Consider the following 27220-nt stretch of genomic DNA (forward strand, 5'->3'; position numbering starts at 1 on the left):
CCTTTCAGTTTTGAAAATATTGTGATTTTGTCCTTATGTTGTAAGAACGGGGGATGTGCAACTTCACCTTCCATATGGTATCCTAAAAAATAGTGACATTTTGTTATTATTATTACTGTAATTATTTTTTTAGTTATTACAATTATTATTTTTCTACCATTACTCATTTATCACGATTAGTATCGTCAAAATGGATTGTAACTCCTCGTGAGTCAATCCGACTCGCCATGGATTTGAGTTGGATTAGATTTGAAAAAAATATAATTTTTTTATGCGGATTAATTTTTAACCCGGCTCATTCGGATTGAACCCGTGGTGAGTCGGATTAACTCACCAACCCACCTAATTTAATTTAATAAATTATTATTTTGTGTAGCATTTTTTTTTATATTGTAGATGAGGATAAAAAAACAATATTTTAAGAGAGAAAAATATTATAGATTTATCTATTTATGACTCTATTTTATTATAAGAAAACTCAATATAATTTTAAAAGAGAAAAAACAATATAATTTTAGAAGAAAACTCAATATAATGTTTTATATTGAATTTATGTTAATATTATTTAAAAGTGTTACGTATATAAAATATGTATGTCACGTAATAAAATGTATGTCACTTTCTATATTAAATTCTTTTTAATAATATTTTAATACATGATAAATTCAAATTTTGACATGTGATTACTTCAAACGAACAATTTAATAGAAAATGTCACAAGCAAAAATAGAGATTTAATTATTTTTTTTTAAATAAAGGTTTGACTATGTTAATAAAAATATAAAAATTACAATAAATATAAAATGAAATTACTAATTCTAAAATTGAATAGAATTTTCAATGAGAATTGCCTAAGGGTGCAGGCAGAGGTGTGTGATGCATATAGCAAACAGCATACCTGATGCCAAAGTAAGGGTTGACGTTTATCTACTAACATATATATTTAATTCAAAATTATGATTATTGGGTTTGTTAGATTAGGTCTAACATCATTGGTTGTTGATTGATGATATAATTTTATGTACATTCTGAAGCTAAGGATAAGAATGCAATATGCAAGACAAAACGACCATAGCTGGCTGCCAATGTATCATATGGACCCCTCTCTCAAACTCAACTTCTTCATAAAATCATTCATACTTTTCTATTTGCCCCACCCAATCAATCATCATTTCTCTAATTTATTATGCTGCTTTTATAAAATTCTCAAAATCTAACCTTTTCTCTTTTGCTTTATGTATACAACAAACTCTACAAATTTTAGCCAAACAAACATGTAACACCATCATGTACAAACCTAAAATTAGGTACATACTGTGAAATTTTTTTAAATTCAATTCAATCTTACAAAATCAAATTTATATCTAAATATATAATATAAATATGTTTTGTTTTTAATTGATATAAAATTTTTTATATTAAAATATATACATATTAATTATAAGATTAAATATTATTAATGAATAATTTGATAGTAGATAACATGATAATTTTAATTGAGTAATTCCAATAGAATTTAATATTATAAAACTAATTTGTAAAATGAAATTTATATCAACTTATATATTATAAACCCAATATAATATTAAAAAAATTGATGTAAAATGAAATCTATTATAAATCTGTAACGATAATTTACCTCTCATGTGATTTTTCTAATATTTCCGTAAGAAAAACTATATTAATCTTAAAAATAATACATAAAATGAAGTCCATGCAAATTACATAAAATAAAAGGCAAATATATATCATAATATCAACTAACTTATTATATAAATTTAAAAGTGTTGTTGTAACTAAATGGAAAGGCTAAAATAAGTTGCATTAAAAAAATGCATGCCATTGTATTTTGATTCATCATCTTCTTCCGAATAATTACAAAATGCGTATATAACCAGAAGTGATCGATGAGATGTCGTACCTAAAAAGGATTGCATAATTTAAACAGTGTTAAACATTTCGATTGAGGTTTATGCAATCTTTGACTTTCTATCCCCACTGATTTTTTTATTCTATAAAATTGCTTGCCCTAGGTTTTGGTCAACCGAGGTATTTTTGTGTTTTAAACTTGTAAAATACAAATTTTGTTTGATTAATTAGTCATGAACAGTTTTAATTAAAAATCTAATGAAGGAATATATTAGTTTTTTTATATGTAATACTGAACTTCTCATTTTTAAATTACAATGAGAGCGATGCCATTGCATCAACTTCCGACAATGAAAGTATTTAATGAGTGGATGTTTCAAACTAAATAAGTAATTAAAATCTGTGATTAATTATGGTGGAAAACTGATAACCATGCATGTGTATGGTGCCTGCTTAAGAAGGGAAGCTTAAGTTTATCACCAAAAATTAATTAGTGACAAAGATAAGGGTCACGTCCAAAAATGATATCTAACTAATTTTCATGAAAAAAAAAGTTTAAGTTATAAATATACTATTTTTTATGCTCGATGAATCTAAAATTGAAATCAGAATCAGGTCATGATGAAATTTGTAAATGAATCAGGTCACATTTCTACAATTGGCTCGAATTTCAAGATGAACTCTAGGCGTCGACAAATTTCATTTATGTAACATTGTTCTTCAAGAGTTGATGAATGAGTTGGGAAAGCCTATTGAATTGTTCTTTTAAATTTTTGATCAATTTTGGTCGCACACACAACACAAATGATGTGGAGACATCAAATGGTATATTTACTCATTAATTTTGTTATTTTTAAATTGTTGTCCTAAATAATGGAGTTATTTTCTTTTCTTTTGATACATTATTATAATCCTATTATATTTTTTTTATGATATAAGTCTAATTTAATTTTATAAGTGACTAAAGTAAATATGACATGAATTAATTTTTACCCAAAAAAGATTATAAGAAAATTATTAAATAAATTAAAATCTAAAATTTTGTTAATTAATGTGACATCCCATTTAATAATATAAAATTACTAAATAAGATATTATAAATTTTGATAATATACAAATAGATATATAAAAACATATAAAATATTAATACAATTATCTATTTTAATAACTATAGTAACATAATATATATACACAAACACTGAAAACTACAAAAGTTATTCAAAAGGAAAGAATCTCTATACATAACAACTAGATAAAACTATACAACTATGCCTCTGTCATGTATTAACACTTAACTTATCATCTACTCACACTGAAAATAATTGCAAAAGCAACACAAAACATAAAAGAAGAGAAAGCAGGATAAAACATTCACAAAACTGAGCACTCAGCATTTGAAGAAAAAATGTTTCTAGACTTGCATAACCAAACTTGCGCTCAATGCTATATCAGATTACAACACACTCAAATTTGTGATTTAAGTGAAATGAAACCCGATCAATTGCTCAAATAGGTATCGTTTTTCTAGAGAAATGGTTCAACATAATTTTTATACCTTAAACTTATATCAATTTGTACAATTGTTCAACTATTCAGTTCTCTCAGTCACAATAGTTAAAACCATAAGTAAAACTCAATTAAATTCTCAAGTCATATCATTTAATTCAAGCACTAACGTCAATTAGATTCAATAACGATCAAAATTATCCAACTCACACATATTACAAGAACTAACTTCCCTTACCTAAAAGGTAACTAAACAACTTCATCACCCCTAAAACACTCTTAAAGGCATATATAGCTCAATTTGTCTTTACGAACGCAAACACAATCAAGACACACCATTAGAACTATTGATCAACAAAAGACAAGAAAAAAAAACACAAACACTACATGTGAGTTAAAAAGGGTCACATGCAAAAGAAAAACCAACTGAATTTTACCTCTTTTTCATCTCAAATCTATACCTCCAAATCCATACAAACTAAGAGAATGTCTTATATAAAATGTTATTTTTAATTAAAAAATGTAATTACGCATTTTACACATCAAATTCTTCCGCCGCAAACATTAAATATTGGACATAAATAACTCTTTTTCCACTAACAATGAAATCCAATCTCATTTGTGTGAAACCATGTGTTATACTAACGTGCTTGAAAACAAGTTGAACAAAAATAGTACACATGTTACCAGGCCAAACAATGTGAAACATGTGCATTGTTTCCCAAAATTAAAATACTTCTTTTAACTTAAAATCCTAATTTTTCCTTCTCGATGTGAATTCATTTCAGAAACAAGGTTTCACAGGTCATTAATTAGTATTAAAGAAAAATAAAGCACAAACTAAATACAGAAAATAGTTATATATGTATAATGGGTATATTTATTTTGATACCTAACAAAACTTGTATACACACTATACATTAATTTTCCCTTTCAATCTTTCTCCTTTTACAAATACAAATATTTTTAATGACCAAAATGTTTTTAAAAGTGGGTTGTCAGAATTAAAACAAGTGCTGTCAAAAATAAATTTTCCATGTATAATATATATATATATATATATATATGTATATATATATATATATATATATATATATATATATATATATATATATATATATATATATATTACACGTGTAAGTGTGTCTATAAATACAATTTTGGAAGGCAACAAAAGACAAACTTTCCTGTTTCATCGAGATTCAATTAGAATAAAGAGTTATATTACCCTGAAAAAAAGTACTACACGTAACTAATACAATACCTAATTAATATTAAAAAACGAATTTTATTTTTTTGTCTATTTGGTGTCTTAAAAAACATCTGAAGGAAATAATTATTTTTGTGGTGTCGTGTTGTTGTTGACAAAGAGTATAAGAAAATGAAGAAAACGAAAGCTACTTTTGTGGTACACTGCATGAGAGATCTTCATGATGACAGATGATGGTATGAGGAAGTTCGTGAATGAGAAGGGCATGCATGGGGACAACCAAGGACACTGAACAACACCATGCAAGAAGATTGAGCAGAGATAGAGAGAGAGAAAGAAGTATCCATACACATGCAGAAAGGTGAAGAATGGAGCTTTACGTAGCAGGCAATTATTCTGGCTCAGCTTTGTCCATCCAATTATAAGAAGGAAAGAGAACATGACAAAATACCTGTCTTTCTCTGTTGTCTCCACTTCCTAATTCTAATCAACAGACAGACAAACAACACTTACTTCATATTCCTAACAAAAACCAATCTATTTATATACATTCACCATGTCGAATGCTCTACCCGAATCCAAAGTAAAAAATAAATACAAATTTAAGATTAATTTTATTAAATAAAGTGATGAATTTGTAATAAAAGGGTGTGGTGGGGTTTTGAATTTAGGTGGGAAGAGATATATTGGGTATAAGTTGGAATGATTAGCCGACAAAATCAATGAAAAGCAGAAAATTATGGAATTGGTTATTGTGGAATTGACAAGTTATTGGTATAATTTGAGAAAAGAAACCATCATTGATGTAATATATCAAAGATAGGTAAGAGGGTATGAATAGCTCACTTGCCCACCCTTCCACATCTTATGTCTATATTGAATATATACCATACATAATCATTCTGTGTGATGTCTTTTTTTTTTCTCTAAACCTTATCTACTATATCCATCATTTATTTAAAAATAGCAGTTTCTATAATACTCATAAAAGTTCTTGATGTTGTTAATGATAAGAATAAAACTTTAAATAAACAAATATTATCTAAATTAATTCGTATAATTACTAATTATTTTTTTATCTATAAGATATTTAATGTTTTTTTACTAAGAGTTATTTCCATAGAGGACGACAACGCATTCTTGAAATCACATATCTCACCTCGGAGGCACTCCTCCAAATCCCGTAATTACAACAGAGAAATTAGAAAATGAGAAACCTACGTTGTGTGGTGTAGTGTACTTGAAATGAAGAGGTACAACTCATGACAATATCTTTAATACAAATGTTATTCTTTTATAGTTGGAGAAAAAAAGTCTGAAAATAAGGTGGAATGAGAATATGAATTTTCTAATCTTTAGCTCAATATTTTTCAATTAATCAAAACCAAAATTCAAAGAACTTAAAATTGTTTTCCTCTCATATATGGATGACATGAAGTGAATTTTATTTCTTATTCACTGTAACCCAATTTACATAGACGTACACCGTTGCCATGTTAGGTAGTAATGAAAATAAGTCCAAACTAAATACCTAAAATTTATATATTTAAACATTATTTTTATGTATTAAAAGTTTCATTCGATTATAAAGAATGTCAATTTTATAAATCAGTTTTTTAATTGAGTTAAGTTTAAAGTTTAATTCTTAATATAATATTAAAGTTATTATTAAAATCTATTTAATAATATTTATTTTTTTGTTAAACATACTCATTTATCTGTCAGATTTTATCACATCACTCATTCCAGTTTCACTCATAATATTATATGAAAAAGAATATATAAAAAATCTTACATTAACTAAAGCTAATATTAATTTATAATATATAAACAGAGACAAATATCATCCTACAAACAAATTGATTTTTTAAGGTTAATTTAAACTTAATTTCATTATTAATATCATACAATTATGAAATAGGGTATAGGTTATATTTTCTTCTATATGCAGCCACCAATATGGAACAATGGAAGGAGGTTGCTTGAGGTGTTTCCTACATTAATATTTATATATTGAGTTTTTTATTTATATGTGGGGACAAAATAAAAATATATAAGAATGAAATAGTAACTAATATACGTTGACTAGACCTAGTTAATATAAAAAAAATTCATAGCATAATTGAGGAGTATAATGATTTATGAGAAAGATGTAAAAACATTAAGTTATGAGGTATGTGTGTTCAGGAAAAGTACAACTCATCTTCGTCTTATCCTATAATATATACAATAACTCTGTTAACCACCACCGTGCATGTATCATCTCCTAACTTCAACCATCATTTTTTTTTTTATTTAAGAAAATCTAAAACTTCACTTCAAAATTTCAATATAGATCTTATAAAAAAAAACTAGTTGTAACCACACGAATAAGATAGTTAGATTATATTCACGAAAATGGAAATATAATAAAATACATACAATAAATAAATAATGAAACTTCTAAAATGATTTATAAAATAACAACTAACTGTTATACTAAAATTATTAAAATACTCAATAGTATGTATTCAAATTAATATATTATTAATTTATATCGTATAACTATCACAGATGGAACAACTAGAATGAAAATATCCACTTGTACTTGATATTAAGAACAAAACGATGATGAATAACTTGTTATGGCGCAATGGTAGGTGCACAATAATGTTAACAATGTTGAGAGAAAATCTCAAAAAAAAGCAGAATACGTACACAAAAAAGGAAAAGTAAAAGAACATAAATTCTAAGTAAATTATGACAAAATTGAACTAGAAAGTACTTTTTCATTGATTAATCATCCCACATAAATTAATGTAAAAAAAATTACACAAATTTACAAAGTTATCATCATACTGTAGATAGCTAGATTTTAATTTTATAATTTTATAAAGTTTCACGAAATTTTGGAAGAAGACTTATACGAATCACATATTTTATTTTTATTATTATTAAATTTTATGATATGATTATATATTATAGTTTCTGCTATTATTTAAGTGATGTAAGCTTCATTTATCTTTTTTAACCATAGAAATATGTCAGTTTAAAACGAAATAAAGGATTACTTTTGAAAATAAAATGTTTTCGAAAGTTCTTTGGTTGCAATGAAGGCATCCACTTGGTTTGGTTATAAAGACGAAATAGCTGTATCTGTTTCGTACGATTCAACACGTATTGTGAATGTGTCTCTGTTACAAATTAATTATCTCAGACAACTTTAGTGTAATCCATTAACCATTTGTTTTGTTTAGGAAACAAAATTTAATGAAAAGACAATGAGAAAGAAGATAAAAAAAAGTCACATGATTTTCAATTATATAATAAAACGTAGAAGGACTGAAAAATCAGCATACATAAATGTATTGTTGGTTTTGAAGTTTTGTTTGTTATGATTTTATTTTTAAAAAATGTTTTAAAAAGATAAAAATATATATTTAAATTGTTTCATATTTTAACTTTAAATTGTTTCATGGGATCGAGAAATTATATCTTTTAGTTACGGGTGCGTTATCATAATTAAATCTTAAATATTTAATAAATATAATTACTTATTTTTTTTTATCTTAAGTTTTGTATTTATAAGTTTTGAGGTAGATTTTTTCGATTAAAATGGATTCAAGATCGTCTAGTTTTTATTTTATTAATAAGAAAATGAAATCTTTAATCGAATAGTCACTGACACAAGTATTGGACCATTTAATTTATCTAGTTGTGGTCTTTCTTGAAAGTCAACTTCCTATGTGATAAAAACATAAGATTAAGTGATGATGTTGTGAAAACGTAAGCTTTTTTGTGTGAAAATTTATAGAAAATTGGATGGTGTCCTAGGATGCTGTTGTTGGTGTTGGTAGGTTGAGAAGCAGAGTGTCCCCAGCATGTGTGTGGAAGTGTGGCCTATTCTCATTTAACAGCTGGACTTTCTTCCTTGCTTCTTTCTCACCTTCTAACTATTTCTGGAATGCTTCACATTTTTAACAGCAACAACAACTGTTACAAATGTTTGGGTTTAGATTTTTGTTCAAAAAGGTAACATTGATGAACATGTTCGAGCTTCCAAAGATAGGTCAAATGAAATGACTCAAAGGGATAAAACTGAAATGGTGAAATAGAATAAATCTATTAATTTAATATGGTGCAATATTGATTTGCTAAAGTTTAAAAAAGGAGACTGTGTTTGAATTGCTTACTACTTTTAAAATTAAAAGTAAATCCCATCACACGTGAAAACCATCATAATTAATATTAAATTGGTTTTGTTTTGCTACAGCTTTTAACAATCATTCCTAGCATACTCTTCCCCATTATCTATCATTTTATTATTTAAAAGATTCCCTTTTCTTATTATACATTTTTTCTTTTATATTTAAAGTGGTGGTTTTCATGAACCTTCGATTATTTGTGAGGTTAAAGAAAATAAGTGGGAAGATTATGATAATCTTTTTAGGAGAATTCATAGCGAATACACAATAATAATAATAATAAAATGTAAGCTAAATTCGTATAAGAGACTTTATATCATCTTTAATTTTTGCGAAAATTTTTCTTATATATTTCTCATGTCTATTAATATGATATTTACACTTATATATACATTTTTAACAAATTAAATATTAATAAATCATAAACAACTTATATTAAAGATCAACATACTAACGGTTAAATGTTTTTATTTTTTTAGAAGTAAAATTAAAATTCATTTTTATAAAAAACATTAATATAGTTTAATTTAAACTATGTTTGAATTATTTACATTATTTAGACATATTTAAATCTAAATACTAAACATCATTTAACACGTAAAAAAATGTTATCATAATTGAATTAAATTAGAATAACTATATCCATCTATTTTCTAAATTTAGAAATCAAATATATCAATAAAAAAACAAATTTCAATTTCTTATCTAAACTTAATGACTAAAAAACATATTAATTACCTTGTACATAAAATGTTAAAACAATAAATTTAGAATCAATATAATATTTAATGTTATTTATATTTAATGTGATGTATGTAAATAAAATAATAAGAGTATAGGGGTATAGTTTTGGTGGGGTGGTGTTGAAACAAATAAAGCAATAGAAAGCATATTGGAAAAAAAGATGTGGTGAAATATATATTTGAAAAGGAAGAAGCATTGGGTTGAGGGACCCTTAATTCTTCTGTCCTCACTTTTCATTCACCACCGACACCAACTTTCAGACTATAAAGTTCAATTTTAAAAGGACTTCAATTCCTCTTCTTTCAATTTTGCATTTTCAACAAAAAAATCTCTCATGCAATAAATACACACTTCTTTCAATTCATCCTCTTCACACACTCACTATTTAATCTTATCATTTCATGTAATTTTACTTCCCAATTTAGCCATTCGCTCAACTATAAAAAACACAATCTTTTATTCTCTCAATTAAACCCATACTTTCATTTATTTTAGTAGGATATAATGGGAACATGAGAATAAGTATTTCAATGTGTTATGCTTACTTAAGTAGAGGGATGAAGTACAAAAAAGCATAAAGTATGGAAAGGACTGAAAATGTAGAAAAAAATGTTTTTAACTCTAATTTTTATTTAAGTTGCATTTAAACTCCTTGTTTGTTATATAAATGTTGAATTTCACCTTTTGGTTGTTCTATATAGTTTTTTTTTTAGGAAATGTGATCTGATTTTAGATATTATATTGAGAAAATATTTGTATTGGCTATTTATTTAACACCTTATACCATGCCTCTTCAGAGTAAAAGTCTTTAGAGTTTATATGAACATGTAGATACAATTGTAAAAAAGTCTTAGTATCACTTTTTAACTTTTTTTTTTTCTACACAATCTTTATTAGATTTTTTTAAAACATTACAAAATTGAGAGTGAAAACCAATAAATAAGAAGTGCGACATGTAAAATTGTGATTTTAAATAAATTTAAACAATTAACTGATTTTTCTTTTAAAAAACACAGTAAAGAATGTGTTGTCAACATTTTTTATTTATTATCATTTCTTTATTTAACTTCTCCTTCAAAAGAATTATCTTATTCATGCAATGCTTTCTTTTTTTGGTTTTATATTTTAGAATTTCAGTTTGCTTTAAGAATAATTTTTGCAAATAGAAAAAAATCTTCTAGGAAAATTTTATTCATTTGGATAGCTGGAAAGAAAGTATATGTGACAACAGGTGAAAATATAATATAATTGCCATATTGAGGGTTTCTAAATTTATCACAAAATGAAAAAATAATTAAACCTAAAAACATTGTTTTTCGATGATGTAATTCCTAAGTTATTTTTTAACATATAAAAGTTCTCTGATTAAACAAGTTAAAATTTTGATTTGTACCATATAAAAGCTTAGTTGACTTTCAAGTTATATAACCTAAAAACTTATTTTATTTTTAAATTAATTTTATTCCTGAATTGTAAAATTCAAAAATCAGTTTTCGACTTTAAAAGTTGTTTCTTTTTATTTTTATGTAAAAGTGATTTCAGGTTATTATGAAATCACTTTATTTTTTAAGTTCATCTATACACAAGGCACAGACAAGGGTTGGTGACGGTAAGGGGCGACAACAACAGTGGCAAAGAGTGGTGAAAGGGGCACAGTTTGGTCTTTTAACCATCTCCATGGGTGTGTCCATGGAAACTATGGGGGTGTAAAAAACAATGACCATTAATGGGCTGGAATTCAGTAGGGACATATGGCCCAATACCTCTGCCTCACTAGTCAAACGTAATTAAAAAGTTTTGTTTGTATAGAAATAACATCCTTCTTATTTTAATCACTTAAGTTTTGTTTTAAGTTTTAGTACTTAAACTTTTCTCCACTACCATTATACAATATAGTCTTCACCGTTTACTCGAAAGCTGATGTGAAAAATTGTAGTATGATGAGCATCATTGTGTCATGGGTTTCTCTTTAGGTAACTGATGAATGAATTCTGAAAAAAGATAAAGACGTAACCCACTTGCAAGTAATTGAAGCATAATAGCTGGTCATATGTAGCACAATGTCTTCCATTACTAACTGGTGAATGGAAGAGTACTATCTCTTCAATTTTTTAATTTTGAATGTTCTTCTTTGATATATGACTACATATTTATCCTCAAACTCTTCTGCGATCAATGACTAGTTTCTTTTGCCGCCACCTACTTCAGTACCATTCACACAACAGAGAATTATACAAGTTATCCAAAACACAATTAAGCTAAGAATATCATCTATCATTTCATTAAAGACTATCATCACACATGTAAATAATTAGGATAAATAAACCAGAAGACAGGAGTTAGAATAAGAATCCACATTTTCGATATACTATACTCAATCAGCTTCATTAAACTATTTTCATTGGATAATAATATGCACACTTTATGCAGACAATTGATTTTAACTATCAAATTCAACAAAATTTAGTAATTGCATAGTGCACTGATGGGGGGACCAGATTCCAGATATTAAGAGTGATTCATTCTTTCGAAGTCCACTTACCTGATCATATCTCAGGAAGGACGGAGAACATGCTTGAGAATCTTGGTCACCAATCTTGTGATATCATCTTCCTTACATGAGGTCACAAAATTTACTGAGAACAAAATCCTTTTGTTACTTGCTCATGATTAGTGCAAAAAGTTTATTCATATGATCGTGTTAGAAAGTGGATAGAAAATTAAACAAGAAAACTATATTAGAGCCCAGATGCTCTTTCTTACCCCATGCAAGAACAGGAAACTCCCATTTCTGTTTAGGGACCGTGATTACGTATGACGTGACCTGCAGAAGTGTGTTAGAACTTTGCATTAGTATATAACTTCATAGTACCTGGAATTTTGAAATAAGTAGTAGGGAATATACCAAGATTGACGCAGCAAGGGACTTAGGGGACCTAAAATGAACCGACATCTCCTCTTTTTCATATAGAAGATCCATAATATCCATGCAAACTTCAATGCTAATCAATTCGCCAACTTTGGCCACTCCCCTGTTCTCAACCATTCAAAAGCGTGAATCAATGAGAAGACGACTGAGTGCAAGCATAGAGATAAAAATGAGTGAGACTCACTTGAACTGAACCCAAAGATCTTCAAGGAAGAAGAAAGCAATATTTGCTGTACCAATCTCAAAATTCAAAACCTGGGGGAGTTCCAAACCGTATCAGGATCAGCTCAACTCCAAAAGTTCATAATACTGATATCAATTGCAACACAAAAGTTTTGGTGGTCTCGGGAACTGCAATCGAGACCTTATATTTGCGTATAATTTTCCACATGATCATGGTATGTGAAAAAAAAAACACAAACCCAAGAGTGAGAGTTGAAGTTACCTGCATGAAGAGGACCTCCTGCAGAAAAAAGTAGGTAAAAGAGTGAGAGGATAGAAAAAGGAGAAAATGGTGATGATTATGAGAAAAGAGAGAATTGGGTGGCTTACTGCTTCAAGGAAATTACGAGTAGTGAAGTGCTGCTCCTGGATGGAAGTGTCAGCCAAGGACTTGAAACATGCAACGGAGAGTGGTCGAGAATTGTGTATCTGCATGCATGAATGCATGAATACATGAATGGATTTTTGAGTGCGATGTGAAAAGAAGGGTAACAGAGTGGCGAATGAAAAGAGAGAAGCAACAAAGGAAGGCACTTTGGTAGAAATCCACAGAGAAATAAGCGCAAACAGCTGCAAGGTACTCTGGGTGACAGGTCGCAATAGCCAACTTGAAGAGGAAGTTCCAGCAGCTTGTATGAAGGTTGGAAGAAATGGAACGAAGCGATCGGCTAAGAAGGAGAATGCAGAGTACTTAACAATGGGGGAAACTTGGAGGCGCTGCCATTGCAATTACAGAAACAGGATTAGATGAGAGAAACATCAGAAGAAAGAGTGAAAGAGCAAAAGAGGTTACTTCAGCAGACTGGATGAAAAACTCAACCAGGGGGACCCGATCCATCTCTATCTTACTCTCTTCCATTAATTCTTCACAAAATTTGTCCTGATATGATTTTCTGGATTGGATCAATGCATGGAAATCAAAGAATTGAGACAAAACTTGATAGAGCTTTTTGTAATTTACCTTTTCTTCATCACTGCTCCAGCTGAAGATATTGAGTTCTTCCTAGAAATTGTTTTGATCAGCATCATCTGTTGGTGACTCTTTCTCATGATGGGGTTTCCTGCATGCCCTCTTCCTTTAGGTTGTTCAAAATGTGGATTAAATGTCCTAATTTCGTAATTCTTGGAAATTTGGATACTTTCAACAAAAGTGGTTCTTAGACTTGAGAAAGTGGAAATGATGAATGAATCTTGAAGAAAAAAACCTCTCCTTCAACTGGTGCTAATTTGATTATCTAGAAAAATCAATGTTCTTTCTGGCCAGTCAAGTTACAACCATTTGAAGACCTTGATCTCGTGATGTCTGTGATATTATGTTTTCTTTAGGAATGAAAATCAAAATTACATTGTGCTGTTTCAATGTCTGAAGATTGAGTGATAAACTCACCCAATACACATGTGTGCTCGAGAGAAACACCATACATGTGAAGGCATAAGTGTTCTTGGTTTTCTTAATGATTGTATGCCATGCTCATTAGTCTGTTTTTGATAATTGGAGAAAGCACCATAGTGTGTGATTATGTTCTACGAAACTTTTGGGTTCAATCTTTTGAAATGAAGAAGCAAATGTTGGGATTGAGATGCTCCAATTCCAATCTTGTGTGATCATGTTCTAGACTTATTTTGCTTGAGTACAAGCAAAACTTTAAGTTTGGGGTGTTTTGATAAATGCTTTTGTATAATTATATTTAGAGTATTTATCTTGCCTAAGTTTTACTTTAATCAAATTTGATGTTAATTTAACTATTAAATAAGAATAAGTTTAATATTTTATCTACTTGAATATATTACTAGAAATCTAAATTGCTTTTATACAAAAAGAGAAAGAATTGAAGAAATTGGTAGAAAGGCTTTTGAAAGATGAAAACAAGCTCATAATGGAAGTAAATTTTGAGTTTAAAAGTCAAACTTAACATTCTTGATTGGAAATTTTGAAGCCGAAGCATGAAAATTATAAGGCTGAGTGTGACCAAACTAAGCATGAAAATGAGATTGAGCGAGTCATTTAAAAAGTGATTTTAGGAAAGGAGTTCGCACATTAGAGATTTCAGACCTAAGTTTGGAGAAAATATTTCTCATATGGTGGGTGGATATCTGGAAGTTTTTCCTTGTGTGCTTACATGACTCTTCAACCTAATTTTTTCATTTTTTGTTTCTGCTTTCTCTTTTATCTATGAGTAGCTATGCCCTTTTTTTATTGGAGTTAGATCTACTTTTACTAATTTCTCTTGTATTTTACTTATATGAATATCAATTATTTTGTGCTTCGACATTAATGTTTTATGTTTTACTTTTATTGTGGATTCTATCCAAAACTTTTTAAACTTCCCATTTTACTACTTAATTTGATAGCTTCCTAAAAATTAAAGAGGTAACAATAACATTCGAATCAGGCTATATGTGAGAGTAAAATTTCAAAATTTCTTAATATGATGAATATAATTAAACTTATTAACTTTGGTATTACTTATGGCTTTTTGTACTTATAAATGATTAGCTAACCTGCTAAAAAATGTTGATGGATAAATTAGGACGAAAACAAAAATCAACCTAAAAAAGCGTTGTGTTTTCAACTTTTATTATAAAAACAATATACTCTATTGGCATGAAAGAATGAATATTTTTTGTGATAATATTAACAATTATTCCTCAATCAATAATATATCTAAACTAATAAAAAATAACTAACAAATGTAAAAAGAGACTAAAATAACTTCTTTTAATAAGTAATAAAAACATATGCTGATAAAAAAAGTAATTAGAACATATAATTAAGTGGCTTTTTATACTTTCATTAATAATTTTCTGATAGTGTAAAATTTTTGCAAAAGATGAAGATATAGGATCTAAAACACGAAAGCATTTCTAAATTAAAGCATAAAATTTTAAAATATAACTTAAAGTTAACTCAAGTATCCAAATTTGCTAGTGCCCATTAATGCAAACTCGGGTTGATATGAAGAACAATAGACAAAGGTTTCTGTATGGTTGTTGTGAGCATGTTCCCTCTAATTATACATCGACACGTACCTAGTTTTATTTTCCTTTTAGCGAAATATTCAAAGAATAGAATGAAGAAGTTGATGATAATAAGGATAAAAAATAAAGCATAAGGAAAGTCGGTTTTGTAAAGTATTTAAGGAAGAAAGTTGAAAGTAAAAGAAATAGGATTATTATTGGCGGTGTTTTGGATTGCATTGTGTTTAATAATCTCTTTCCCATCGAATGGTATTGAAGCATTATGTTATTATTATAATCACGTAATATAACCTTTTATTTTATTACTTTTTTGTTCAAAGATTACACGCCTCATCAACCAATACTATCTGCCACAAACATACCTATAAACCCTAATTTTTTTTCTCACAACTTGCATTTAATAAAAGAGAGATTTTGTTCATAGATAGGGAGAGAAGAGAGATAAATGTAATAAAATAATAGAAAGGAAGAAAAAGAAACTATGCATTGTGTGTAAATAGTATCCCTTTTATAAATGATATCTCTATGAAGATAAAAACTGTTTTATTTTTATCTCTTTTTTTTTTCTCATGCAATGAGGACAAGAGGATGGTGTTCCCACTCCTATCAAATATAGAAGTTGTCATTAACTTGCTCAATAATTGCTTATACATTATCTTCTTTCAATTTTTAGTGCTTATTTTTCTTTTATATTTGAACATCATACAGCTGGAATCCTCCACCTTATTCAATTTTAAGTTTGGAAATAAATTACATGTGGGGAAAAGTTTAATTATTTATTTTATAACAATGTTTGAATTTATGAATTATGACACAATTGGTTTAATTACTGGAAATCCTTAACATAATTTCAGTTTCAGAAAAAAAAAATTCCAATAGTTATATATATATATATATATCTATATATATATATATATATATATATGTATATATATATATATATATATATATATATTTTGTTTGCATGTCGTCATTTTTTAAAATAAATATAATAATCAAAGTTATTGATTTAATCTCAAGTGAGAACCTATAATAAAGTTTCTAATACAGATTAGAAACTAAAAACATAATAAACTCTTTAAAAATTATACAATGTAAATTAATCTTATATACATACAAAATAATATATAAGAATAACATCTTAAGTTATAAGGTATTATTTATATAATAATCATAAATTTAACTATTATACTAATTTTAATCACACCTTTTCTATGTATCTTTCTCTTTCTTAACATTATATCTCTTTACTTTTTCTCATCTAATTAAGTCAAGAGAATTATTTCTCTTTTTTATTCTTCTTTTTATCCATCAAAGTACACATAATCCTTTTCATTTTTTTTTTCTCATTCATGTTTATCACTCCTATTTATTTTCTCCTCAATCCAAAGTAAAGCATAAAAAATGCAAATTTTATCTTTATACTCACTGAACGTTTTTCTTATCTTACAACATTTTCCTTTAAAATATGATAGAATAATCAATAAGGTTTCATGAAAATTGCAAAACTTTTTATTACATAAGAAAAAATTGAAAAGTAACTTGATGAGCCATTTTAGTCATGATAAGAAAGAAAATAATACAAAATTGATAGTTTAAAAATAATGAGTTTTAAAAGTTTGAATTAGTAACTATTGACATTGAAAATGGATGACTAAAAAGTTAATTATTTAATTAAATTTTTCTCTCTCCCATTTATTTAGTTAACTAAAAAGATATTTAAGACTTCAAAGTTTGATTTTGAGATTGGTAGTACTTCTATAGGTTTAAATAAATAATATGAATAGGACCACACTACTTGAACATATGAAAGTAGGTTAAATTGTATTGGTGAGATGTATTAAAGAAATGGAACTCTGGTTTGGGTTGAAAGGACGAAGCTTCAAGAAAATGTGTGGGATTATAGATTATAGATTTGAATGTTGCATGACATATTTCCACCTTCTGCAGGATAATTTAAAAAACTAGCTACATCATCTTTAACTATATTAATTTCCTTCATCACATCTAATTAATTCCCTTCTCAATTTCTTCTTTAACTACAGTTTCAAACATAAACATGTATGCATGGATGTACATAACAACACTAATTATACTAATCATTATACATTACAACCGAAAACTTGGTTGCTTTTTAGGTACAAACTCATCATCTGTGTGGGAAACTTCATCAAAGTGAGTCTTAATTTGTTCAAATCTCTCTGACAGAAACAAGCTTTCAAAGCTTTTCAGTGCTGCTGAAACCCTCACTTCTGCCGTAAACAATGCCCTCACAGGCCTGTGATCTGATAGTTTTGACTCACTTCGACTGTACTCAATTTGCTTTAAACCTTTTCCTAGCCATATTATTCTGTCACACCTATAACATCAAAATTTCCAAAGTCATTCGCACAATTAGGTTAAGTGAGTGTAAATCTCATTAAGCTTTAATTCTTAATTATTTTAGTTTAACAGTATTCTTTAACAGAATTTATTGTTGGAAAGAATCTTGTTTTTAAAAACAATTAATTAGCTTTAATTAAGATTCAGGCATGAAAATGTCTTACCATGCTGGTGCTCGTTTCTTTGTTGCTTTTTTGCAGTGATAACAACATCCATAGTACATGTCAGAATTTGGGCAATACTTGTAGGTTGGGGCAAATTTGATTGTTCCTTCATGCCATCCTTTCAACATGTTTCCACTCATCACTTCCATCATTAGCTTCAATTTCATTAATTCAATCAAAGTTAGAGAACATACAGTTAATGTTCATTTCCCAAGTAAAACATAAGAAGTGTATGAGAGTATAATTAAGAAGATAACCTTCATCATATAATTAATTAAAATGAGTGATTAAGTTTATACTCTAATGTTTGTGTATTTGTACTTTTTATTCATGGATTTACACACCTGGTCATGTTCTAGTAGGGAGTCCCAGTCTTTATTTTCAACAAGTAAGCGTGTTGTTTCTTCTGGTAGAGAAATTCTGTAGTTTAAATCTCCCAGCAGTATTATGTGGCTGCACAACATGCTCATGCCATTAGTTAAATATGCTTAAAATAATACAACTTGTAAGTCAAAGTAAAAGTAATTAAAACTAAGTTCTGTTTGAATATTGAGTAATTAACAAAATGGTTAAAAGTCGGCAGAAAGTAAATTCTATTAATATTCAGTAAAGAGGTCAAATGGTTTTATCTTTTTAATCATATTTCTATGTCTGAGGATACTGATAGGTGCAAATGTCTTGTGTTTTATTCTAATTGACACCTCTTTGCCACTTTTTCACTAATTAATTAATTCACAGTCCTTCTTTAGTTACAGACAAAAGAGCCAACAAAGAATAATATTCTAAGTGTTTTGGCGGCCTTCAATGTTCAGTAGGACAAATTCAAAAGCTGGAAACATACAATGATGGTTTCAACTGGCGATTAAGTAGCAAATTCTTTAATTTAACAGCCATAAAAAATAAAAAACAAAAAAAAAGTTATTCAATATTGAAACCTTGTTTTCATGATTTGTTGGGAAAGGAACCCAATCACTATTAAAATAAAATGAAAAAGCAATTATTGAGGTTGATTAGTTGGAGGGTTTACAATTAACAATGTTGGGACCTTGTTTCATTGCTTACTTACTTATGATCAAGAATCTTTCTTGGCAAATCAAGCAAAGGACCTTTAGGAAAGCTTGTCCTTGAAAATATTTCAGAAACATCAGAGTTTCTGTGCCTCTCATCTCCCTCTCTCCCCCCAGAAGCTAGGTGACCACACACAAAGCAAAAGCTTGTTTCATGTAACACAAATCTCACAGACACAGAACCCTGCAAAATCAAATCAGTCACAGTAGAAAAATTAAATAAACTTAATCAGGAGGACTTATAATTATTATTCCTAACCAACTGAAAGGAGAGAATTTGGACACTGAATGAAGTTGATGTTGACAGTGATGATGAGCATATAATTAAAACTGCAAAGTGTAAAACCAATTAAGGTAATTAATTAAGGTACTGAAAATGATTATGAATAAGTGGGGTTTGGTTAGGTAACCTTGTTCCCTAAGCAGCCCATGATGCCACATCCGACACATGAGACACTTAGATGTTGAATGAATGGACGAAGGTGTCTCTTAGCCCATACAGATATCATTATACCAACCATTTGCTTGCTAATGATACATTGAAAATCTTGTGGACCTGGATTATCATTTTCTTCCTTTTTGCAGCAATTCTTTTTCTTTTCATCTTTTAAATCCCTGTCATGTGTGGTCTTGTTCAGGGCTTCTCTGATCATGGAGTTCCACTTTGTACAGATCTTACTGTTTTCATACCCCAACACATTGGATGCTTTCAGAGGCACAATTTCTTGAAACCTAAGTTGAAAACAAACATTTAAGGATGTTGCACCACATGCATGATACTAAAGAATTATCAAATGAACATCAATTTTCATACCCTAGTACATAGATGTCACAGGACTTGTTGCATGTCTCCAACAAATCCTCCATGTTCACTCCTTCATCTGGGGCAACCCCACCTACGTTCCATGTGCTCACAAAAATCCTTAAATCATTAAAGAAAGATCATGTCAGAAGCATATATATTAAGATACTGCATTTCATCCTTCTTATGTGCTGTGAGGGTGTTGCCAGAAGGATATATAATAAGACACACAGAATTAATATATGATGTTCTAATTCTTACTTGTACTTTTGTGTATCTTTTTGATCAACAAGAATTGTTCTGGGTCTGAGTGATGAGTGAACATGAGCCAACAGGGGTTCTGTGTTACTTGGATAATCTGCTATAAAATTGCTGCTTCCCACACGCTTGTTGAGTATCTTATTAGCGACTAATGCTGGCCACATGAACTAAGGAAATTGTACATGCAAAAACGGATTCATGTAAGTAAAGAATAGGTAAGAAATTAGTAAAGAATATGTATACTTACTTCAGTTAGCTTTCCGGTCATGGTAAGAAACAGTTGTTTGTGCTACTTTTGGCGACAGAAAAATGATCAGAATGACATGACAAGTTAATAGATGAGAAGAGTGAGAAATTGATGAGAATGGGAGGAACAGTTAATCTAATGTGACGTGCAAGAGGATATACCCTTTGGAGATTTTGGATATGTTATAGGGAACATTTTGGTAGCATTGATTGTTCCAGAAAGAGAGAGAGAAGAAAGGAATTGTTGTGTTTTTGATGATGAGTAGAGTTATATATTGAAGGATATGTTGATGTTTGTAAATGGTTGAAAAAGGGTGCAAGTGGGAGTAGTGTGGTCCATGACAAGGTATTGCGCAACAAGTTTGCATGCTAACATTATGAGGACGTTTTCAATGGTGGAAAACGAACACATATATTTTTGTTTACGACAAGGTTGAAATTTGACTGCTTTCGATGACATTATTATAACTTTGTCGTAATAACCTCATCTTGAACAAAATGGACCCAAATATATAAATATAACTCACTATATTAATACAACTTACTCATTTTTTATATCATTCAATAGCCTATAAAAAATAATTAGTTCATATTTTCGAATTTTTTAAGATGTACAATAGTTACGTCGACTTTTACTTATATATCAATACAATATAAAACATTTTTTTAATTAATAACAAATTTATTTAAATAATACCTGTGAATAATTTTTTTTAATTCTAAGTTAAATTTTGAAAAAAAAAATAATTTAAAAACTATTGGTAAAATGTATATTATATTTTGCGTATATATATCATTTATAGTGGTGATATAGATTTTACTTGAAATATATCATTTATAGCTTGAGTACTAGAGATATAAAGATTTTACTTGAAAATAAACATGTTATTTAAGGGATTATGAGCTAGCTTGTAGTGAGCCAAGCTAGCCCTACTATGAGTCGGGCTAGCCCTATTATGACTCGGTCTAGTTCTGCAGCAAGTCAAGCTAGGTTGTAAAGTCTAATCATTTTTCAATTGGCAAGCTAACCTTACTAGACCCAGTTTTGGCTGGCCAATATCGATCTAGGATTAAATGAGTTGGGTTGGTTTGTTTTTCCCTAGTGCTTGGTAGTGTGATCGAGAAGTCTTATGTCCTTCGTGGTATACATGCTTGTCGAGACGTTTGGAAGATCTCTGAGACTTTGTTGAATCTCCATCCTGACGAGAGATGCGAGGCCTACGGTCTCATCTTGAGTGACAGGATTATCCAAGAGTCTCCTTGGTCATGAGGTTGATTTGCTTTGAGCACTTCAGGGAATTGTGCCAAGCAAATCGGCTACCACTCAATTGACTCTTACTTGTTTGTTCGCTTTCTAGGATGCTCTATGGAATCCTATGACTCTGCTAATTCTGCTTCTCAATGTAGGTTGTGCATTTGTGCCTATCCTGCTCTAGTTTGGAGTGGAGAAAGCGTCTATGTGTTTCTTCTATTTTATGTCGGGTTGACCTGCTCCGGTCTCTTTGAGCCCGGCATTGAGGATAGCAGTCTCGACTTTCACGCGAACTTCGTTGAGCTAGTGAGTTGTGTTTCGTCCAGGGATTGTAGGAGCCTTTTTCATGGGAGTCCCGCCGAGGTTGGGGAGAAGATCTCTCATTCTTCAGGCCAGTCAGCCTCTGTTAAAGTCCCTAGAGTTTGTGGAGGTTTGCCTGTCATTGAGCGTGCAAGGCCTTAAACTTAGTATCATAATGCATGTGTTGTTCTTTGTTCTTTTTTAGGTTCGCCAGTGGATTGTATTCCATCTTGTGGAATCCCTTGGAGTAATAAGAGGTCTGCCTGACCTTTAACACACAGGGCCTTAAGCTTGGTATCACATTGCTTGTACTATTCATTGTTTTGTTGGAGGGTTACTACCAGGTTGTATTACATCTCACGAGATAGTTGAGCTTGACCTCGAGTGGTGACGTCGTTATTGAATTTGATGACGTCGTTATCTTAGTCATCGAAATAAACCCTAAGGAAATTAATCTCTAGGTAATGGTAGTAGCAATAGCATGGGGATGGTTTTTACTAAACCGTTTTTGCACTTTTCGCAAATGATGATGACGATTGCTTTCAACACCATCTTAAACCTGGGCAAGAGCTTGTCGATGGGTCAAATAGAATCATCTTCCTGTACTGCGATGATTTCGAGTCTTGGTCCTCCACGCCTACATCATTAGCAAGTATATAAAGAATACAAACACATATTACTTGCGATGGGCAAAGATGGAATGATGGAATCCACGTTCCCAATAACATCGACGTCATTGAGACGAAGGACAATGTTTAAGACCATCAAAAAACTTCTTATGTTAGTGAGTTCCATGCTTGTGAGCCTCGCTTGTTTTCACAAATCAACACCTAGCATGGCTAGCAACCAAAGAGGGAAAGACGACAAATTTCATACGTGGAGGCAAGATAAAGTTTTACTTGGGCCCCATGGTGGACACCAAATGATCTTATTAGGATTTTGAACATGAATTTGCGGACATGTGATCGACAAGATCCTAGCAGTGACTTGAAAGCTCTTGCTGGTCGAAATGGAATTCCTTATTGCTTAAAGGGGAGAGATCCACCTACCAAAAAACTATCCGATAATCAATTCAGTAAGAGAGTTTAGGATCAATGAGTATGAGTATGAGATATTTGGTGAGTATTAAGTACGTATTCCTTGGGAAATACTAGTTGTATTTATATGATCAAAATCTGAACAGTTTGAAATATCACTCTGTAGATGGGAATGTCAGGACCCTATGACATCGGTTCTGAAAAGAACCGAAGACATAGACCTTTTTTAAAGTGTTGTCAGATGAAAAAATCAAATTTATACTTATCTAACACCCCTTTAGACTTCAATTGTTTTCTAACCGAAGTCAAAAACTACATATGACATCGTCTTTTTTAACTAAGATTTATGTGTTTGCAAAAATTGCATAAATACTACCGTAATTTTTTATGTTTTGGTTTCATAAAAAACGAAAATATAATAGACACGTTAAAAGCTCTTTTACCTACTAGTGATTCCAAAATGAATAGACTTGATAAATTTTCTTGTACCATACCTTTTAGTATTTCTATTTATTAAATATTATAACTTGAGAATAAAGTAAATGACTTATCTACCCAATTTAATAATAATATTGTAATCATCAACAGTAAAAAGATAAGAAAAGAACGAACTGAATCCAATCAAAATATGGAAACGGATGGATTAAATTAAAAAAAAATGATATAGAAGTTCATTGGTTTTACAATTAACAAGAGTTCGAGTCCACTATGTATAAGGTTGGTGACATTGAATCCCCTTTCTAAGAATCTTCTTTTGATTGTCTGGTTTGCACTATTAGTATCTAGAAAGTGTCACAAAAAACCAAAAGTGTCAAACGAAACTACAACATGATTGGTTATATTATGAATTACGTGAAGACAAAGGTTAAGCATTTTTTATCATCATGTCGTAATTTTTACACTTTGTTTTAAAAAATGGGAAGAAAAGGGGTGTTAGGATGCATGTTTTTTCTTCTAATGTTTAAAATTAAGACATAAATTAAGTAATATATAGCCATGAAAGTGATATATGGAGACGTCATTTAAAATTAGTTTGTAATAAGATGAGAAATAGGAAGCGTGATTGGATGGACGGCACCACAGATTCGCAATTCATCATCATCAACTTTATCTTATTTTGAAGTGATTATCCAATTATATTTCTTTTAGAACACCATAAGTGTAAAAGTTGCATCTAATTAATCAAATGGAGGTGATTAACATGATCCTCCATGAATAATTAATATTTTTATAATGCACAAAGGGAGAGAGGTTTCCAACAAAAAAGGAGATAAACTATTGTTAAGAAGAGAATGATATTAATGCGAAAATAAAAAAAGGGTAAGACAATGTCCGAAGTCACTGTTTACCTCCCATATCCAATCAAAACCAACCACCTCTCACTCACAATTATAAAACTAACAGCAAAAGCTATTGGCCTCTGATTAATTATCTTTGCACTTTTTCTTGTGTTAAAGCATTGCCAGAATGAACTTGTATACATACTAACCACTACCATAAATAATATGGTAATATACATTCATAATGTAAGTTAAAGAGAGTTTTTATAAAGTATATTTATTTAAATTGAAGAGCGCTTTAGAGATGATTTTGTATTCTGATCAGTGTGTAAGATTTATATGGTTATTATCTACTTTGAAATTTGTAAATTTGAAGATGAAATATAGGTGAAATAATAAAATTTTCATTGATATATTAGAACTTTTATTAAATGATAATACTTTGCCAAACTATATGTATTATAAGAAAATTAAATATTTTGTTTGAGGGATTTGGAATACAAAAATATACATGTTCTCGTTACTATTGCATACTAACAGAAGAGCTAATGAATTTTTGCACAATGTAATGGTTCAAAAAATTTATTCAAAACACCCTATTTGATAATTAAAAAAAAAAAAACTTGTAATGGTTCTCAAGAAGATATTATCAAATTTCCTTTTTTAAGTGAGTAAAGGACTTTGAAAAGGTAAAACAAAATTATCTAATAAAAATATTTGGAAGAGACCAATATTTTATAATTTCCCATATTTGTGTTATCATAATATAAGACATTGAATTGGTATTAAAAGATAAATCTTTATAAAATGGAAGTATAATTATAAGAACATATTTATCATTAACATGTCACTTTATGAAAACAGAAAACAAGAAATATAATTGTGTGGCCCCCTTTATTTAATATGGATGTGCCGAGTTTAATGATATATAAAAAATTGTAAAGAGTACAAAAATTATCTATGTTGACTTTAAACATCAATATTTAAAAAGTATATTACAGAAAAGGTTTTAAATAGTTGACAATAAGCATGATACACTTTGTACTTACTTTTAAATGGATAGAAATTTATTTTCCTTTTATTTGAGAGCATTTATATTGGTTTAAAACTCTTTCTATATATTCTTATATTGAACTGTTTTATTTAAATAATGAATTAGTGTGAGACATCCTTTGTTTGAAGTGACATATTCTTCATTTTTTTTTTCTTTTATGTCTTAAATTGTTTGATTAATAATAGTTTGGCTTGTGAGGTTTACATAATCCCACAATTTATCAAAAACAAATTCAAACTAAAGTTTCTCTCCAAACTCATGTTTCTGAAATCACCAATAACTAACTAAATCATTCTTAAACTATTAGCAAAAGGTTCATGTCTCTAATTAATTATCTTTGCACTTTTTAGTCCTTTAAAGTATCGCCAAAATTAAGTTCTATTGCACCAACAAGCACCATAAACGTAATTCATTTTTCTTTCTTTTTTTTAAGTTGACTATACTTTACTGGCCTATAATTATAATTATAAAAAGTAATGTCTTAAAAAATTCAATATTTTACTTACCATTTTTTTTATTTACAAAGATTTTGGAATCTTGTCCCAAAAGTGTCATAGTTCTAAATGAATATAGGATAAGATGATAATCCATCCATAAATAATTTTTATTGAACATTTGGATATTTTGTGACAAATCATTTACTTAGTCATTTTTAGTGTTTTTCTTGGAGGATTTTTGGTGTCTTGTCTGGATGACTTTTGGTGTTTCATTTGGAGGACTTTTGGTTTCTCATTTGGAGGGTTTTGGTGCCTTAGAGAACTTTTGGTGCTTCTCTTAAAGGGTTTTCGGTCGCTTGGAAGACTTTTGGTGCCTACCTTATAGGGCTTTTGGTGCCTTACCAAGAGAGCTTTTGGTGTCTCACTTATAATGCTTTTGACGTTTCGCCTGCAGGGATTTGGTGTCACACTTGAAAGGCTTTTAGTATCTCGCTTAAAGGATTTTTGATGCTTCACTTGAAGGGCTTTTAGTACAATAAATATGAAAAATAGGAGAATTTTTATTAGGAAATAAGGTGTCTCATTAAAGACTTGTCCGACAAAACCTAACTAAGGAAAAAATCTTGTCAAAGGAAAAAGAGTACACACGTCCTCAAAAATACATATAAAGGAAAGAAAGTATACTAACTATTCAGTTGTATTATGCCTTTAAGTGAGTGTACCTATTCAGTTGTATTATGCCTTTAAGTGAGTGGTGTTCCATGTTTTAGGAATGAGTTTCCCCCAAAGTTCCTATAGTTTGTAAGCGTCGCTCTTGAGGGAATCCGTTACTCAGAAAGGGCCCTCTCAATTGGGGATGAGCTTGACTCTAGCTCCTCGGGCGTCGCCAAGCATTCTCCAGACTAGATCTCCCTTTTGGAAGGATCTTTCTTGAACCCAGATGTCGTGGCATCGAGCTTTTGTTTTCATTGAGCCATGGGTTTAGCCTAGGAGAGTATGGAAAGGTGGTGGTACAGAAAGGTTGGGTAGATGTTAGGCATGTCATTTAGGCTCTAGCAATTACATCTTTGTTTGTTGGAGGACCTTTATTATTTAGTTAACCTACATGGTCATGTTAAAATCGACCTATGTGACTTGGAAAGGCGAGGTTCCCAAGGAGCAAAGTTGCATTGGCTCATCAAAGGAAGGTCGGGTATCGTCTAAGGGCTCGACTCTAGGGTCCAAATCCAGGGTGTCGTAGTTCGGAACAACTTCGACAACCTGGAAACATTGGCTAAGTTGATCACGCTACCGCA

At 29.6% G+C, this 27220-nt stretch overlaps 2 protein-coding genes across 3 annotated transcripts; both read right to left on the minus strand.

Moving 5' to 3' along the window:
* Positions 1–11709: 11709 nt before the first annotated feature.
* Positions 11710–14042, minus strand: LOC148196527 (cyclin-J18-like). Of its 2 annotated transcripts, XM_088095545.1 has the most exons (9): positions 13626–14042; positions 13458–13544; positions 13199–13381; positions 12995–13093; positions 12888–12905; positions 12627–12697; positions 12419–12545; positions 12277–12337; positions 11710–12149 (listed from the first exon to the last, which is right to left on the minus strand). In XM_088095545.1, exons 2-9 carry the CDS (start codon positions 13521–13523, stop codon positions 12067–12069), a joined length of 708 nt encoding a protein of 235 aa, XP_087951671.1. In that variant the 5' UTR covers positions 13524–13544; positions 13626–14042; the 3' UTR covers positions 11710–12066. The 2 variants fall into 2 exon arrangements, with proteins under 2 accessions (XP_087951671.1, XP_087951670.1); XM_088095544.1 differs by having other exon boundaries at positions 12995–13381.
* Positions 14043–17721: 3679 nt separating this feature from the next.
* On the minus strand, positions 17722–20776 carry LOC124843065 (type IV inositol polyphosphate 5-phosphatase 9-like). Its single transcript, XM_088094870.1, has 8 exons — positions 20567–20776; positions 20320–20486; positions 20071–20178; positions 19667–19988; positions 19256–19440; positions 18534–18642; positions 18190–18344; positions 17722–18002 (listed from the first exon to the last, which is right to left on the minus strand). Exons 1-8 carry the CDS (start codon positions 20585–20587, stop codon positions 17753–17755), a joined length of 1317 nt encoding a protein of 438 aa, XP_087950996.1. The 5' UTR covers positions 20588–20776; the 3' UTR covers positions 17722–17752.
* Between the last annotated feature and the right edge of the window lie 6444 nt (positions 20777–27220).

This window comes from Vigna umbellata, chromosome 7 (assembly GCF_029865625.1).
Source record: "Vigna umbellata cultivar VRB3 chromosome 7, Vumbellata_1.0, whole genome shotgun sequence".
Lineage (NCBI taxonomy): Eukaryota > Viridiplantae > Streptophyta > Magnoliopsida > Fabales > Fabaceae > Vigna > Vigna umbellata.